The sequence below is a fragment of the Augochlora pura genome, chromosome 10 (assembly GCF_028453695.1).
Source record: "Augochlora pura isolate Apur16 chromosome 10, APUR_v2.2.1, whole genome shotgun sequence".
In the NCBI taxonomy this organism is placed as follows: Eukaryota; Metazoa; Arthropoda; class Insecta; order Hymenoptera; family Halictidae; genus Augochlora; species Augochlora pura.
The window spans coordinates 1,626,668-1,646,246 of NC_135781.1; the positions used below are offsets into that span (position 1 = coordinate 1,626,668).

Genomic DNA, 19,579 nt, shown 5'->3' on the forward strand with positions numbered 1-19,579 from the left:
AGAGAGAGAGAGAGAGAGAGAGAGACTGAGACAAAGATTGAGAGTGGAAAAATGAGAGAGAGAAACAGAGAGGAAGAGAATAATAAAGAGAGAGAGTGAGAGAGCCGAGCACAGAAGTGACGCATTAAATATTCACTGTCAATAGCCTCTAATACTTCCCGGCAGTCCCTTTCGCGGCAGAACTGCGACACAGGCGATAGTTGCAAGGCGCAATTTCCGCGAGTCTCTCTCTCTTTCTCTCTCTCTCTCTCTCTCTGTATATATATAGATATATATATCCCTGTTCCGGTATATTGCGCACCGGAATCTTTGCGTGAACTGCGACGATAAGGTGTAGCTCTCCGCGAGATTAGCCGGCGGAGTTTTTGCCCTTCGAAATATTGGTCTTATCTAAATGCGAGAACGCTTAACGGGTCACAAGGGGGGTACGTAACGAACGACGGTTGTACTCGCGCCAGATTGCGCCGTGTTCTCCATTCTCGCCGCCGTTACGACAACCATCTCTCCTCCGCCTCGTCCTTGCGATTCCATCGGAAACAGTCACGCGAACGTTCTTGACGCGTGACGGTAAACAGTGAGCGAGCGAAGCGTTCGGACGGCTTTTATCACCTTTTTGTATCATGTCGTGGTAGAGTCGTTGTGCAGATTTGGAACGAGTATTTAATATATTAGTATTTAATATTAAATATTAATTAATATTAAATTTAATTTGGTAGCGCAAGGGGTAAATATAATTTGAAAATAAAATTTTTAAGGGTTGAATTTTTCAATTTTTAATCTGGCATTTTTATCTGAGCCTATAACGTATATTATAATTATACTGACAAAATCAGTGAAATTAAATGACTATTAAGGCATGTATACTAAATTGACCCATACACGGCTGACCATTCTTACAGCTATACTACTGAAAATATTAAAGAAGAATTCCTTGCCTTATTCGGGGATTTTTCGAAAAAATATTTTCAAAAATATTTCTTGCAAACTTAGTTTTATAGATCCTGTAAATCGTGAAAGAAATTGTTTAAAACTTTATAGAGGACGTCGAACTTTGGACATTTCCGATATCGCGTACATGCGTTCGAATTTAGGTTACTATACCCGTGGGAATGCATGGTATTAAAAAACTAGAATATAGAGTCGTAAACTAGAGATTTCAAGCTTTAATCTGAAAAAAGAGTTATGGTTTTATGATAGTTTTGAACGGAGTTAGAGTTGTTAAAAGATCGACAATTCTTCGGCAAAAATTAGAGGTAATTTAATTTTACTGCCACTAAATGTTTCAAGCTTTTAGTTTGAAATATTGATGAAAATGTATGAATAGGAAAATTGGAATATGCTATCATAAAGTAGAGACTTTCAGCTTTAATTTCAATAAAGTGCCATTATTTTATCACAACTTTCGACGGAGTTATAATTATTGAAATATTGACGACTTGTGGCGCATAAATTCCCGATTCCTTAATTTGACAGACACTCCAATTTTTATTTAAAAAATCAGCAAAAAACGCATAGTATTAAAAATTCGAGTATACTGTCATAAAGCAGAGACTCCCAGCTTCAATTCCAGAAAAATGCCATTACCCTACGATAGCTCCCCGCGGAGTCGCAGCTGTTGAAATATTGACAGTGTTTCGGTGAAAAACGCATCGATCCTTTCATTTCGCTGTCGCAATTGCGAAAGGAATTCCGTGAATAAAACGAGACTTTTCTGATAAAATATTCCGGCGCAATTACAGCCGGTACGCAAACACCGACGGTCCTGTACGACGTTGCAGAGGAGGGCGAAGGTAAACAGAGCGCCGACGAATTCTGATATAAGACGCGCTCTGTATGTAAGTACGTGGAACGTAATTATTGCAGACAACAAGCGTCCCTTTGTATCCCGTATTTACCCTTTCTCTCGCGTGTCTCTGCGCCTGTTTACAGTGCACACGTACGAAGAGAGAGAGTAGAAATTCTAATGTAGAACCGCCGGGACGAGTTCGTTGCAATTCAATTGAAAGTAATCGCGGGGTCCACGTAAATGCGAGAAAAAAGGACCGCGGCGTTGGCGCAGGAAAAAAAAGTTTCTCTTTAACGGAGGGAACACTGTATAGAGCGTGCTGCCTGGTGCATAGAGCATCATTAAATCCGACGGATTCCCGCTCGTTCGATGCTATTCGACGATGATATCCAACACACGCGGGCTTATCCAAAATATACCTTCACGATGTCAAATCAAAATGTCCCTAGCAAAATGACGTTCTAAAATTTTCAGAAAAATATCGCTTATTTGAAACACTGTGCTGCGTGTTACAGAATTTTTTCAGATTTTTCGGTCGCAAACCGTGGTTGTTTTAAATAAAAATCCTAGGAAAGGAAATTGGAAAATTGAAGATACATACATCGAAAACTTTATTTTTAAATTAATTATTTTAAATTAATTTTTACAGTACGATTATTTTTATATTAATTAATGCTTCACTGCTTTATTTAATTACTTCATTTTCTGTTTTAATTACTATTAAAACAATTTATTTATCCTTATACAAGACGAATGTAATTATTACTGAAATGTTTAAAGAAATCGATGCGAATAACAAGATAGAAAATTCCCGCGTCTCCGAAGAAAAATAAAACGTTCGCGAGAACTATTAAATAAACAATTAATCAAACTGAAAAATATTCCGGGCGTTCCGAAGCTTTCTTTATCAGGCATCCGAGCGCACTCTCTGTTCTGTACAGCATGTAAAATTGTCCATCCGTGCCGCGCGTCACACGCGTTGACAAACGAATTCGCAAGAACAGACGTTCCGTTTGTGTATATTTCAGTGACATGCATACATGAGTGTACGTATGTCTGTATTGCTGTACGTATGTCCTGCATGGATGTACGTCTGTATATATACGGACGTATGTACGCACGTGTATCGGTAGTCGGAACTTTTTTAATTGGATATTTCGTGGCGCAGCAACTGAACTCTAGTGGACCAATCTGCACGTGTTGGCCGGAAATCCGTCTGAACTCGTGACCAAAACAGATGGCGCGCGATAGCGAACGGAACGGGTGTAGAGGCTCTTGCAATGGAATCGTCGTGTCGTCCGGTTGTCGCTTATGTCCGACGCTTTTTTTCAACGTTTCAAAAACCATGGAGAGATTCCTACCAATCGACGACGGAAAAACGTCGTCGCGGTTGCTTGCCTTATTTTCTGTGCTCTTTGGTGTGCCATTTATTGTTTATTATATTTTATATACTATATTGTTTATTATATTGTATGATGTCTTTTTAGTACGAAAATCGAATAAATGAGATAAAAATCGAATAAATGAAATGAAAATCGAATAAATGAGATGAAAATCGAATAAATGAAATGAAAATCGAATAAATTGCCAAATAAACAAATTTCCAAATAAACAAATTTCCAAATAAATAAATTTCTATATAAAGAAATTGCCAAATAAAGAAATCGTTAACTAAAGAAAGTGCCAAATAAAGAAATTGTTAAATAAACAAATTTCCAAATAAACAAATTATTAAATAAAGAAAGCGTTAACCAAAGCATTGACAAGAAAGCGCGTCAGGGTATCCGGGGGAGATCTGTTTCGATATTCCGCGCTTGTTGGGGAAGCGGGAATCGATTGAAAGCAAACCAGCGGCCGCGCGCGCGGTGTACAAGATTCGGTTCGGACACGGGGCGGCGGCGGCGGCGGCGGTGAGCCCCGGATAAACTGGCACCGCCGAAATTTATAGACAAACGTGGACTGCAACTCGATTTTTCCGACGTCGAATTGCGGCGATAGCGCGGAGCCCTTACACGCGCGGCTCCGAATAAAAGTCGAATTTTTCGTTTGAAAGCTGCGATACCACCCCTATCCCCCCCCCCTCCCACCCTTCCCTTGCCCCGGTTCGCTCTAACTATTTTACCGTGGTTCAATCACGGAAAAGTGAAAAATCATTTCTGCGAACAGAGCGTAGACAACAGTATAGCGAATCCTATCTCGTTTTACGTTATTATTTATTATTTATTACTTGTATAAATTTTACTATTATAATTTAACTATTATAAATCGGTCTTTGATTTATTTTCAACAGATTTATTTTCTATTATTTAATAATTCAATTATCGCGCTTCATGGCGCAATTTTGCAATGAAAAATTGACAAAAATTATAGCGTCGCAAAAGAAGAAAAATAACATCGAAAGATTTAGTATAATAATTTTTCAAGATTAGTTAAACATAATACTAATGGCTTCTTAAGTGTTTATGAAAAATCGAGAGGAATTGCTGACTGGCGTACGGCGAGGCGGTTGAAAAATGAAGGGTTCTCGATGCTCGCGAGAACAAAACCCGCGGGAACTCCTGGACTGTTGAGTAACGGCGACTTACGGACAGGGTTACGGTGGAAAGCCAGCTCTGTGTAATGAAACCGGTTTTGCTCCACTTAGAAATATCTTTCGGGCGCGGTTTCCTCCGTTCGGCGCATCTTCTCTGTTAACAGTGGTAGGAAGCAGCGTCGGATTGAACGAGCCGGGCAAAAAAGATGACACGCGCGGAGCCAAATAATGGGAAAAGCCGGTGTAATGTGTTTCCCGCCGAAAAAAAGCGCGTCCCCGGAAACTCTGCTGCTTTTAGCGAATGGCATTAATTAGCGTGTTCGTCGTGCTCGACGAATTACTATTCCACTTTTCGCCCCTCGCTCTCGCGTGTCTCTCCTCTCCTCTACTTTCTCTTCTTTTTTTCGACGGAGACCAAGGTGAACCTAATTGTTCGCCCCGGTAATCAGCTCGTTCAGGTATTAATGTTTCACGCTTTAAGCGCGGATTCGTTTCTCCGCCGTTACGGTAATTAGGTTATGTCGAGTGGTTAGTTTCGGTATTGTAGTGCGACGCGGAGACGAAAATGTTTTTTACATCGCGATTGAATCGGTTGCTTTTTGTTATAGGAGTTGTGGGTTTTGTCGATTTTTTATGGAATGATTGATTGATAGAACTTCTTTTTTAAGAAATGTTTATGGTGAAGTATAATTGAAAATAAAATCTTGAAATATAAATTTTCAATATAATCTTGAAATATAAATTATCAACAGAAATTTACAACTTTGCAATATAATCTTGAACTATAAACTTTCAATATAAACTAGGAACTTTTCAACATAATCTTGAAATACAAACTTTCAACCTAACCTAGCAACACAAAGCTCGCGATACAAGCTGGAACCATAACCTGGCAAAGTTGAACCGGGCAAAGGCAGAAACAACGTTTATGGAAATAACGAAGGAACGAACGTTGTAAAAGCGACGAAATAAATGCTGCGCTTGGGCAAAACGCGGCACAAAGGTAGTGGGAGGAGGATCTCGGTTGTCGCAGACACTGGTCGATTGTTTCCCGGAATCCGACTCGAGGATGAAGAGATTTCGAAAATCGTAGCCCGCCGTTGTAACAAACGTCTGCCGTCGTTCCTCCGCCAATGCGCTGCCAACATTTTCGAAATGTTTACGATTATTCTATCCGCGCGGCGGCCGAGAGGGTCGACGGAACTCGGAAAATGCACAATATCGGGAACAATGGGTATTGTACATATTTCAATAAGCCGCGAGAGGCGGCCTGGTATTTAGAAATTATTCGCAGAGGCCTATCGACCATGATGCACATACTATCGTCGAGAGAAAAAAAAAAACTGTCCCAAGTTCCGCGAACGTTTTAACTCTCGGCCGTCGAACCCCCGAAACGCTCGATCGCCGGTGGATGCCGGTTTCAGTTTTCCCTTCACTTTTACTTTCGCAACTTCGCGTTTTCGCGTCGATTGCACCCTCGCTTCGAATCTGGAATTGTGGCGATGCGATTGGTAAATTGGGATTAATATTGGGTGGGGATTTCAGGTTTCAGACATTCGCAGAGACTGCGATGATTTCGAGGCTGTAAAATAATATTTGTGGTAATAATTTTTCTATTTAGAAAATTGTTAAAATAATTTTTATAGTAATAATGTTTGCATTCGGAAAATTGTTAAAAATGAAACGGTTTCTGCAAGAATTAATATTGTGAGTAAATTGCACTTTGTTGGGGTTATGGCAAGATTATAACCTAATCTATCACGTTCAAGAATCATTTATATAGTAATAATACTCAGATTTTAAAAATTTTTAAAAGAGAATTTATCCTCGCAGAATTGCTCCTCCCTTAATAAAAGTCCGAGGCGTTCGAGCGAACCGTATTCAAACCTACCCGAACATTTGAATTTCCGCAGAATCAGTGGTGGAGAGAAAAGAGAGAGAGAGAGGAGAGAGTAGAGGCGATTGCGAATCGAAAATCTCGGGCGCCGCGTTATCTCAATTTTCCATCGATCCCGTGGCGCCCCGCGAATTCAATTTACTTCTTTCGAGTTAATGCGCCGGAAGCGGCGCGAAAGGAGTCTCACGGTTCTCGGTGCCGTGTAGCCTCGTTAACGTAGCGCCCGGCGTTGCCGCTTTTGACGCTGTTGCCGCTTTTACCGTGCGCGCGAAGAGCTCCGTTCTCCCGCGGAAAACATCGCGCCGAGTTTCTTTTCGCCGACGAAGAACTGGAAAAGGGTTCAGAATTCGTGAAGGTAGAAGAGGAGACGGGGGAGAGGGGAGAGCAATGTTGGAGAGGGGAGGCCAATGAAGGAGAGGGGAGAGTAGGGAAGAAGGCAATGAAAAGTGAAAAGTAAGGACGCAGCGCGGCGTTGCCGGTATTCTTGAACGCGAGCCCCAAAACTAGAAAGAAGTCAATTTTCGAGAGAGTAGGAGAAAGGCGAGAGAGGGGAGGGCAATGGTGGAGAGGGAAGGGTTGGGGCGAAGGCAACGAAAAGTGAAAAGTAAGGACGCCGCGCGGCGCCGGCGAATTTTGCTGATCAGTCTCCTCATTGAAAGCGATGCGCCGCGGCGTCCGCGCGAAAATGGCGCCGAATAACGCGATGAGCGAGCTTTACCATTTTATAATTGCGACGCTGATGAAAAAGCTCCTGTGTCGTCACTTTGCGCCGCCTGTGGCCGAGAACCCGCCTTTGAACGGACACACCCGGCACGCGGCAACGTTGCGCCGCGTGGGCCGGATCCGCGAGGAATTCGGCAACATCGAGCCCTTTACTTTTGAACCGCGAAATTTCTTTTATTAAAAGAATTTTTAAAAAATTTTAAAAATAGTATAAATATATAATTAACGGCTTATATATTGTACGTTCTCACTATGAATAATTTATAATGAACTATATACATTTTAACTCCGTGTAACTCAAAAAGGCCCGTTAATAAAGAACAATAATAACAATAATAATAATTAATTTTTATCAATACTTTCTATGATGAAGAAAATTATTCAAATTTTCAAATACATACATTTAACATTTTATAGATCATACCTAAATTATACTTACTAAATTATTCAAACTAAATTAAAAAACACACCTCCTCAATATTCTATACATTTCTAATAAACTATACAAAAATATTTCCAACAAAATTTTCTCAAATCACCAAGTCATCTTTTAGAAAAAATACCGACCACCTCAATGTTATGAATATTAACGCCATACTTTTGACTCACTAATGCTATAGCATATAGCATTGAATATAGTCAATATCAAAACGAATCCAACGAGCAGCCACACCATGAGCATTGAACCACCAATGAAATCATATCAGACAAAGTAAGCGAATTTACAGGGCGCAAACAAGAACGCGCGAGTCACCGTGTGGGCGGGGCGTGTGCCAAAGTGGGCGGGGCGTCTGCCAAAGTGGGCGTGGGGACGGAAAATCGGCGGGAAATCTCGATAGATTACTGAACGTGTGACATTCGCGGGGAAGCGACAACGTGAAAGAGAGAGAGAGAGAGAGAGAGAGAGAGAGAGAGAGAGAAAGAGAGAAAGAGAGAGAGAGAAAAGCCGAGAGGACCGGGCAATTTCCATTATGCCGACCATAAATACGGAGAGTTCATGGTCAAACGGTACTAGCTGTCGGTATATCGAAACGAGATTTACCGTTTTCATTTATCGACCGAGGGGAGGAGGGGTTGGACAACGGTACGTGCCGGGCGCGCGGTCGGAAATCATTTACAATTCGTTGCCGATCGACTTGTGTGTCCCCCCAGCCCCTGCCCTCTCGATGTTTGCGTATCGTTCGTCGCGTAATTGCTCACAATTTCTCGATACCCCCCCCCCCCCACACACCCCCCACGTCTCTCTCGACAACGATTTCATTAAGGGCGGAACCCGATTTCGAATATCGGTTAGAATTTATTTTTTCGATGATTTTGTCGATGGACTTTTTCGACATTTTTTTTTTTTGAATATTCGGTATTATTTATTGGACATAGAATATTGTGTATTGTTTATTGAAGATTGGATATTGTTTGTCGAAGGTTAAGTAGTATTTGTTGGATATTGATTATTATTTATTGGATATGATTTACTGAATTTCGAATATTATTTATCGAACATTAAACGGGCTTTATTGAAGATCGAATATTATTTATTGGATATTCAGTATTGAGAATTAATTATTTAATATTGTATACTATTTATTGAGTATTGACTACTGAGTATTATTTATTTGATATTGAATAATGAATATTGAATATTGAATATGGAATACTATTTATTGAGTATGCAATATTAAGTGCTGAATATTGAATATTGCCTATTAAATATAAATTGTTGGATATTGCTTCGCAAACGATTGTTAAAATATCCATGTACAGTTTTACAATAAATTATCGGACGGGCTAAAGAGAAACGTCTCCGTCGATTTTTTTTTGCAAGAAAGTTACGAAGACGTGCTTGATCTTATTAAAGTGCTGCGCCCCGGTTATTGTAACTTGCTACACAAGTGCTTTAAGTTGTTTCATTACCGCGTCTTTAAGAAGCGTCCCCCATCTTAAAAAGACAAACATTGCAAGAAGAAGTTACGTGAACTCCCTCTCTCTCTCTCTGTCTCTCTCTCTCCTCCGGCAAAAGCTCAATATTTAACATTACTTAAAGGAAATTAGCTGCCTGTAATCTTTCATTCGACGACGGAACAGAATTTTAATATTCTGCGAACAGAAAGGTAACTGAGGAGATCTAGTGCATTAGGCGATTTATGTCTCCTATGAAAAATTGATGTTTATAATTTTTTTTATAATATATAAATATATTAATAAAATATATATTATATTTTAATTTAAATTGAAACTAAAGTAAATGAGAGACTGAAGTAATCTTAAGAGCAAATTAAATTTAAAATTGGTGAAATTGGCAAAAATTGGAAAAATAGGCTAAACTCGAAACTAAACTATACCTAAACTAAATAGAATTTAAAACTGAACTAAATCTAACCTAACCTTAACATCGTCACTTTCAGACCTGTTAAAAATATACCAAAGAATTATAAATAACAAAATATCCACTATCACATTAATAAAAACAAAATCGTAAAAACGCTCCAAAAACATTTTTACTCTTAATTAAATATACATTAACGTGTTACTTCGCCCTAGCCCCATTAATCCACGTACACACATGCTAGCCTACTGAAACGCGGAGACCGCAGAAATGATTAAACTAGAAATCGATTAAACTAGAAACTGATTAAACCGTACGAAACTCGTGAAGAATTCACGCGCCGTCGAACCGTTCGGAAATGTTTTCCCATTAAGCTTGACGTAAAATAAAAAAAGAGCGAGAGAGACGGTCCGCCACGAGGGACCATAACGAAATGAAATTTCCCCTCTATGGCACATAGAATAATCGGAATCGCGGTTGTATCCGTGAAAAGTCGTATTCTAATCGTTCCATAGTGTAGCAGGCGTCTCTCGACAGCGGTGAAATTTCAACGCGCGACGCCCGGCCGCAGCCGGTTGATTTGTTCGAATCGATCTCCGATTGCTCTCTGTGTGTGTGTGTTTGTGTGTGTCTGCTTTGAGGTGAATGGAGGAGTCGCGCAGATTACGGTAGAGCGACGCACGGTCCCGTGACCAAAGTCGTCCACGTGAAACAATTTCGATTAGTTTCGACACTTGGATTATCTTCGATTCGCCGCCGGGGATACGACCACTGCGTTCAATCGATGGCGACTTCGTTACTCGTTCCCCCATGAATTTACCGAACGATGGAGCCTATACTGTCTTGAATATTTACTATGACTCGCTTAAAGGTGTATCGCGTCGATTTGTAGAAATTAAAAGAGGTGTTTATGGTAATAGACAGTGATTTTACTGGTAGACAAGATTTAGTTTTTGGTGATAGGAAACAAATGATAATAATAATAATAATTATAATTATAATAAGAATTATAATTATTATTATTGAGTATTGAATATTTAATAGTGAATACTATTTATTGAGTATTAAATATTAAGCGCAGAATATTGAATATTGAATATTGAATATTGAATATTGCTCTGAATTATACATAATTACTATTATTCTAATATTAAATTTATATTCTATTAAATTATAATATTAATATTATTATCATAATATTATTGTCAAATAACCGATTATAGTTAACGCGATAAAAGTGTGAGACAGTTTAGGGAAGCGAGCGCAGACACCCGGCAGTACGGTAATAATTATGAATAATTATGTCGTATTGTTATCGTTGCCGAATTGTTAACGCTCGGAGAAAATGAAGCCCCGCGGCGTGCTCATCGATTACCATGGAAAATATCGAAATGGTTGCTTCAGAGGAACCCCCAGTTTGGCTAGAGAGAGAGAGAGAGAGAGAGAGAGAGAGGGAGAGAGTAGACATCTATAGCGACCGGATTGTTTCACGATGATTGATTGGATAATTCGACGTGGCTTATTGATTTTCAATAATCCTTGCTTGCTCTTTCGCGTCGGAGGCGTGTACTATTAAACACCAATTAATCATGCTACCCCGTCGATATTTACTTTGTTATTACGATACGAGAATTTTTTTATGCCGCGATGCAAATCGCTTTATAACTCGATCGCTTTCCTTATGGAATCGATTTCACCTGAAGTTCGTTTCCTATATTTAGGTTAGAGAGAATTTAATAATCTGTTAAGAACAAATATTAAATCTGAGTTAGCAATGTTCTACGTGTATTTTAATAATTATATTTTATTTTCGCGTTATTTTATAACTGCCTATTATCGAGTTAATATTTCTCTTAGGTACAATAATTTGTTAGGAATGAACAATAAATATTACTTAGCAATATTCAATCTATATTGTAATTAAGCTATATTTGAAAAATTATATTTTACTTTCTTATTATTTTATAACTAGTTATTATTCATTTATTATTTTTGCATTCAACAAGATGTAATAATCTGCTAGGAATAAACAAATATTATTTAACAATGTTCTCCCTACATATTATACATTATATTTCAGTTTCCTATTTATTATTCAATTATTAAATGCAGGTTAAACTAGTATAAATGATATTCTAATTATATTAGTATAAATAATATACTACTTAAACTAGTATTAATAATATAGTATATATATAGTATAAATAATATATTACTTATAACAGTAGTTCAATGCAATACGTTCCTAACCTCTCCCAAATTACGTTTCCGTTAGACCCCGTCGAAACTGCTAATATCAACTACGATATGTATCGATGCAGCCTCCCCCCTCACCCCTCCCTCCCTCTCTCTCTCTCTCTCACCCCAGCCAATATATCCTTTATTTTGCGACCGAATTCACCTGTTGGTCCCCGGAAACAGATGTAGAGTCATGTCCGTAATGCGGCCGCGGATGAAATATGATTCCGAGCAGCGTCGGCGGACCCCGTCAGATGAAAGAAGTCATCACCGAACACACGAGTCTGCCCATATTTCAAACGATCCGATTTGATTAAAAGCAAAAGAAAGAAAAAAAGAAGAAAGTTGCCAATACCATTTCTACTTTATTTTACTTTGTCGTTTTATTTTATCTATTCTACTTCATTTTATTGGCTACCTCTATTTTATCTATTCTATTTTATTTTATTGGCTTCCTCTATTTTATCTATACCTTTCCATTTTCTTGTTTTATCTTGTATATTTTACTTTATTTCATTGCCTTGCTCTATTTTATCCATTTCATTTTATTTCACTGTTTTCCTACATTTTATCTATTTCATTTCATTTCCACCTTTTATTTTATTGTATATACACACATCCCTAGTAATCCATAAGAAAATCGAAGCACAGTACCCAATTCTATAATCTATACGTATAACATACAATGTACAGCAAACATATCTAAAACGCTATCCTTTAAATTCTCCACCAATTGACAAAGTACCTAAGCAATACACGTCCGTAACGACAGACGAGAAAATGATAGAAATAAATGTACGAATAAAGTCTCTTAGTGGCTCAGAGACTAGAAGAGTCAACAGGCCGACGACCGTGGTACGAGAGCGTGTAACCGAAGCACGCCTCTACGATTGGATTACAGCAAAATGGTAACAAAGAGCCGCGGCGCCGGAGCAATAATCTCTCTCGATCGTGTCGAGTTTAACGGTGGACCGTTATCAGCGGGGAATCGACCATAAAGCATCGAGACTCGATGCGGAAACGACGGGCCCATTGAAAGTCGAAAGGGCAAAAAACCTATGGACGTATAATTTTCATGGTACTCGGGGAAGGTTTTAACGAGCGATTTTTAGGGTTTATTCTATTAATGGCGAGCCTCGACGGGCAACAAAACTTTTGAATGGCCGCTCGTTCGACACCGGGCCGCAAGCGAAAAAACACACTTGTGGCGCATCCGTAATTTACTTTCAACCTAATTAGGTAACGTTTAATTGCCTTTAGAGCACCCTCTCTCTATATTTTTCTCTCTCCATTGCTCTCTCTCTCTCTATTTCTCTCTTTCTCTCTTTCTCTCACTATGTCTGTCTGTCTCTCTCTCTCTCTCCAATTCTCTCTCTCTCTCTCAATTTCTCTCTCCCTCTCTGAAATTCTCACTCTCTCTCTCTCACTCTCTCTCTCTCTCTCTCTCTCTCTCAATTTCTCTCTCTCTCAATTTCTCTCTCCCTCTCTCTCTCTCTCCCGCAATATGTCTCTCTCTCTCTCAATTTTTCTCTCTCTCTCTCTCCCTGAAATTCTCTCTCTCCCTCTCTAAAATTCTCTCTCTCTTTCTCTCTCTCTTTTTCGTCGCGCGCGCCGGCGACGCCGCTTTGATATTTTCGGCGGGTCGTGATTTTTGGCCGGAAAATCGCGCGCACCGTTTGGCCGAGAGCTAATTTTCGCTTTGAGCCGGCATAAAAGATCGACCTTGAGAGTACAATCCAACTTTTGGCCGGAAATCGAGCGTGAATTTCGATTAAACTCTCCGCCGCGTGAACGAGGCCGTTTCTCGCGACGGACTTCCGATTATCCTCGAAAATTCACTGACCATTGTGCGACTCGAAACGTGAGAACACTGTGTGGTTGAAGCTGCAACTTTAAGCTTTAATTTGGAGTGGAGTTCGTTGACCTGCGATTCATGAAGTTATTTGTCGATAATAGTAAAAAAAATAGTCGGAGATTTGAGAGATTTTTTGGGGGGTGCAGGGGTTGCTTTAAGAAGCTGTGGATTTGCGAGAAAAAATCGCAGCAGGGTGTAATTTTTTTTAGATTGTAGGGGAAGGATCGAACTTATTTTTAGTGGAAACCACAGCTTCAAAAAAAATTTTGTAAATTTAGAGCACTTTGTCAAACTTTACAATTTTTAGTGTGACGAATATGGCAATTTTCAATATGACAAACATGGTCTTATATTTAAATTATTACTATAGCAAGTAAACAACGAACTTAAAAACCAAAGATACTATATTAAAGTAGAGATTCCAAGCTTCAATTCACCAAAAATTTCATCCTCCTACAACAATTTTTCACGGAGTTATCGTGGATCAAATTTAGCCAATTTCGATCCAAATCTTCTCTACAATTTCTCGAGCAACCTGCAAATCAATTTTAAAATTAAACAATACAAATTAAACACTAATAAGCCTCCTCGACTTCCATTAATACCACGTCCCATTTCCGCCGATATCTCGTTCGTTTCTCGTTCACTCCAAAACCGCCCACGTTTGTCGCAAACACTTCAAGACGATCAAATAAAACCCCACGGTTACCGCGCGCGGTTTACGCAAACTGCGTAAACATTGATCCTAGTCAATGAACACGAACGACGCGAACGTGCATGGTTCCACGGCTGTGAAAGCCGTGGAACAACACATTCCGGTAAGAGGATAAATTTCACGCGTTAATTAGTTTGCAGAGAACGCTCCTTGAGGGCGGAACTGGATCTCGACCTCCGATGTGAAAGGGTTTTTAAGAAAAGAGCCCGGTGAAACGCGCCAAAAGCAGCGATGTCTCCTTAAATGTCGCGAAAGTTGAAATTCAAAATGTATTTTCAGCGTGGAGAAGACATTATTTTTTGAGCCCTGTGGTTCATTTTTATATAGGAAATATTATATAGTAAATATTAGTATAATTGTCCTTCGGGGTTGATAAATAAAAGTGGACAATTGCCGGAGAGAAGATACGGTTTTTGGGTACCTTGTAGGTTATTTTTACAGTTGGCAAAATGAAATGATAAACCTTGACAATTGGTAAATATATAAAAATTAATCGCGAGGCTCTGAGAATTGTAAAAAACTATTAGTAATGTGTTAAATAAAAATTTAGTTTAATAAAGTTATGGTTAAAAATGTAAAAAATATCGACATTCGCGATAGAGAATAAAACAACGACATTCACAGTAGAGAGCAAAATAGTGACATTCACAGTAGAGCAAAATAGCGACATTTACAGCAGAAAAACACAGTGACATTCACAGTAGAGCAAAATCGCCGTTTTTCACCATTTCTGACTTTCACAGCAGACCAAATCATGGACATTGGCAGAGACGTCGCCGTAATTGGTTCGCAGCTGTCGTAGGTGTACAAAGCGGTTTGTCGATTGACGCCAACGATCAGTGTATATTCGATTTATAAATCACTTTGAAGTTTGGACGAGGCGCTGCGGTGGAGGGCGTCCTCCCTCCCTCAGTGCAGGAAGAGAGCACTGGAAAGCGAACGATTGCACTGGCAATTTGCGGTTATTGGCTCCCCCCAGTTTTTCGCATGAATTTTACGAGTTGCTGGCCTTGCTCTTCTCCCTCGCCCTCGCCCTCGCCCTCGCCCTTCTACACCGCGCCAACGCGCTCCTCTCATCATTTTCACGTACCCAACTCTTGGCACCTGCTGATTGGTCGTTTTATTAGCGCTCCGAATAATCGATTTTCGAGACTTCCGTTTTTATTATTTTCTTAGTAGATTTTCGAATGACAAAATATATTCTTAAATTTTCTTTTTTTTAAATCCAACCCTTTAATATATCGATTTTAATGGAAACGAGCATAGGTTAGTCTTAAAAATAGATGACATAACCTTTAAATATCTCAATTTTAATGGAAACGAACTTAGAAATAGATGACTTAACCTTTTGCAGTCGAGTGACTACTCTAAAGCGCCGCTAAAAATAAAAATTCCACTTCTTAAAATATTTTTTAATAAATTTCCATATATTTAGGAAATTGTTAATAGCTGTTCCCTGTTGCACGAATCGCAAAATACAATGCCATAATATTTAAAAACTGCTTCAAGCTACAACAATTCGAAGCACTGTTGTAAGTTTGAACAAAAATTTGGAATTTCCATTTAAAATTGCTTCCATTTGAAATTCGTTGGTCGACTACGAAGGGTTAATTGTACAGAAAGGAAATATACTATATACAAATAAAAGAGGATCTATCGAAATTGCACGAAAAATGGAACTGAAATGTAGAAAAACAATTGGGTGCCGCGCACAAAAGAGCGTGGAAATTCTACACACTCGAAATCCGACTGGCGGAGCTAAATAGAATATTTGTTTTTTATCTTGGCGTTGTTGCATCGAGGAGAACAATTGTTATTTGGACGACTATTAACCGGCTGTTTCGCTCTGTTTCAGGATGAGAAGAATCAAATATTGACGACGAACGCGTGGCTCAAACTGGTGAGTAGATCAACGATATTAATAAAATATTAGGGTGTTTCGTAAGGTTTTAAGTCTTTTTTTAATGCGAAATTAATAGACGATATTTGTTGTTTAAGGTTGACTTGCCGTGTTAAAATTATTACTATAATATTGCTTCTTCAATCTCTTAGGAAGCTTCATTAATTAATTAAAGAGTGTCGCGAAAGTAATTTTCCGTTTCTCTGTCATCTGTTTGAAAGAACCGCGTCCATTTGGAAAACTGCGATTACTTTTATCCATTACATTTCGAAAAGAGAGATTACTCTCGTTTGTTTCGAAATTACTTTTGTCCATTTCGAAAACCGCCGTTACTTTCGTCCATTCCGAAAAATTGAAATTACTTTTGCGACGACGCAATAATAAAAATACAGCGCGCAGCGAACGCTCTATTCCGGCCAGGCGAATTGTGATTGGACGATGTTTCTCGTCAACGAAAGCGCGGCAAACGTTTCGCTAAAAAAAGATAAAAAAATTCTTATAACCTAGGGGCGATCTCTTGCAACAATATAAACATTAAACTCAAGCTTGCCACGTAATAAATATAATTCTTTCGTCCTAAGAATTCATTAACAACAAACAAATGTGTTATATTACATTTTCTCTGCTACATTAATAACAAACAACAATACAGCTGCGAAATAACTTATACAGCGAAAATTCAACAATTTCGCACTGACATAAATTAATCGAACTAAACAAATAAAAATTAACAAAACCGAATAAAATAATTTTCACTGATGTCAATGAACAATATTTTTTACACGATTTACAACAAACGTAGAAAAGTCTTATCAAATAGCCAGTTGTTCGAATACTTTTGCGAGGGGTTGTACATAGTCGGCCGCGAAGAAACGGGCGCCACCCCCCCCCCCCCCGCCGTCGTCCTATCTGGAAATTGCATCCACTTGGAAACAAATGGACGACTCCGACCGAAAAAAAAAAAGAGTAACAGCTTTCGTTTTCCCACCTAATCGATCCAGCAACGCGGAACACCTTCGACGGGAAACCGAAGAAAACCGCGCGCCGCGGCAACGGGGCGAGAACCGATACGGGCGGGGAGGGGAGGGAGTGGGGGGCGAGGAAGAACCGGCATCCGACAACCACTCCGGCGTTTCCGCTTCGGCGGTCAGCCGACGCGCGGCCGACGAACGGCGCGATGTAAATGAAAAATCGATTCTATTAGTCGGCAACGTTTTTCTCCGCACCCCCCCCCCCCTCTCACTCTTCCTCCTTCTATTTCTCATCTTTGTCCCTCTCTCATCTCTCTCTCAAATCTGCCTCTTCCATTACTTATCATTACTATACATTACTACGTTATCATTACTATACATTATTTATCTCTCTCTAACTATCTATTTATCTCTTTCTCTCTCTCTCTCTCTCTCTCTCTCTCTCGCTCTCTGGTCTGTTTCCCTTTTTTACCGCATTTCGTTTTTGCGACAGCCTGTACCGCGGGATCCGGGCATTTGCATAAAGATGGAAACGCGGTATTCGCCACGTGTCGCGGTGCCGTGGTTTCTCTGCTTCGCGGTAGAGGGGAGGGGGGAGGGGATAGAGAGGGGCGTTTCTCGTATATATTGTCGCGGAATTGAAAAATCTCGTACTTGATCCGGAACGCGACAAATGAAACTTCCGTCGCGCCGCGGCGAAACCGATCGTGACTGATCCGCCGTGCAGAGATGGAAAAACGCGAAACGATTCTTTTTATTTAAAAAAAGAAAAAAATGATTGTCTACAATTGCATATAATTGTATATAAAATTGTATATAAAATTCTATAGAATTCTATGAAATTGTCTATAAAATTGTCTATAATTGTATAGAATTGTATAAAATTATAGATAACTCTATACAATTATATAGAATTGTACATAATTGTATGTAGTTGAATACAACTATACATAACTATACTCTACTCCAAAAATCGCTTCATCCAAAACACCCCATCATCCGCAAAGAGTTGTCACGACCGACTACCCTCAAGCGTCTAAACAGCGTATCACCCAAAGCCTGCCCGACAACTTGTCGCCCGGCGAATCGTATCGTCGAGATTGATACATCCGTAGGATCGGCTAGGGAGCCGGAGATTCGCTGTTGGACGCCGTGTCACCGTCGCAGAAGGCGACGCGTGCATTACGCCTGACTCGGCGAACTCCAATCACTCTTCTCCCATTTTCTTTCACGCTGGAGCCGAGCGCGCCTGGGACGTGGATCACCCGGCGAAGGTGGGCTGCCAGATATGATTGGTAGAAGAGGGCGAAACACGGTAAAAGGGTATACGGAGGGGGGTATATGGAGGGGGGAAGAGCGGCTGCCGGGGCGAGAAGAGGATTTGAGAAAATCGTGATAGCAGAACGATGCACTCCTGTATCCTCTCCGTTGCCACGGTTTCGGTCGAGATGAAAAGACTCCGCCGCGTTTCCTGGCGTCTCCGTAACCTGACAGAACCTGACGCCTCCGCGGAAAGGCAACGGCGACCTTGTTTCTCGCGAATCAACACTGAGACCAATGAACGGCCTCTACGAGGCTCGTAAATCCTCGACTCTAAAACGACAACGTTATTCGCGATACACTATGACCATTCAAGGTAATAGAGCTGATAAAGGGGCGAAGAATGCGGCACAGTTTCAAATAAATACTACACTCCCAAAGAAAAAGATAGCACAGCGATCGAGATTAAAAGCCGAGCCGCGATTGACAAAGAAGCGTAAGGGTAGCGCGTCTTGAATTTGCGAAGGAACGTATACTCTCAGAATCTTCGCGATGCTGTGCATTATTTATTATCGGCCCCTTCGAAACATTTCCGACGGATATGCCGCGTCTCTCCCCCTCGTCGCGCCTGTTTTCTCCAACGTCGCGCGTCCCCCGCGAAAAACGCGTTTCCGCCGGCTAATGCAAGTTTACTCTCGCAGCTTCTGCCAGATACTCGGCGCGACAGGCCGCGTCGCGCACGGACGAGTTCTCTCGCGCGAACTTCTCGAACATTCCCGGGCAATTAACGCGTCGACGACGGGAAACGGGGATTCTTGTTTTATTTGTAACGGCGCGCGAGATGTTCGCCGCGGAGGGTGATTAAATTTGGAGGAGAATGAGGGGGTTAATGCGATGACGTAGTAATGGGTATTGTTTTTTAATGTGTAAATTAATAAGAATTAATTACAGTAACAATAAAAAAATATTAAAACCAAATTCAGTATTTTACATTGAATATTGTCTTTAAATGCAACTAAAATTATTATAAAGGTACAGTTACCAAGGGGTTGCATAGTAATCGACAAACTTAACCTATAACCATAACCCTAACCTCTATTCCTCAATTATTTCAAAGTAAAAATCGTTCAAAGTAAACTAAAATTAGATTTTAGAAATAATAATAACTAAAATTAGATTTTACAAATAATAATAACTAAGATTAGATTTTAGAAATAACCTAAAATCAAGCGAGCACATTCTCGAAAATTTTAACAACCATAAAAGCGGCTATAATTCCCGGCAAAGACCAAGAACAGCTCTCTCAATTCTCCCAAAAAAGGGTCGACCCGAAATGCTCGCGGAAAATGAAATAATGAACGCATCAAAAGAATCGTAC

General features: G+C 39.9%; 1 protein-coding gene across 1 annotated transcript in view; it reads left to right on the forward strand.

Annotated features, from left to right (window-relative positions):
- Positions 1–19,579, forward strand: part of Nachralpha6 (nicotinic acetylcholine receptor alpha6) — a 332,523-nt gene that overhangs the window by 108,839 nt on the left and 204,105 nt on the right. The window contains exon 3 of the mRNA XM_078191877.1: positions 15,926–15,970. Within this exon, the coding sequence (XP_078048003.1) occupies positions 15,926–15,970 (45 nt within the window). The remainder of the gene's footprint in view (positions 1–15,925; positions 15,971–19,579) is intronic.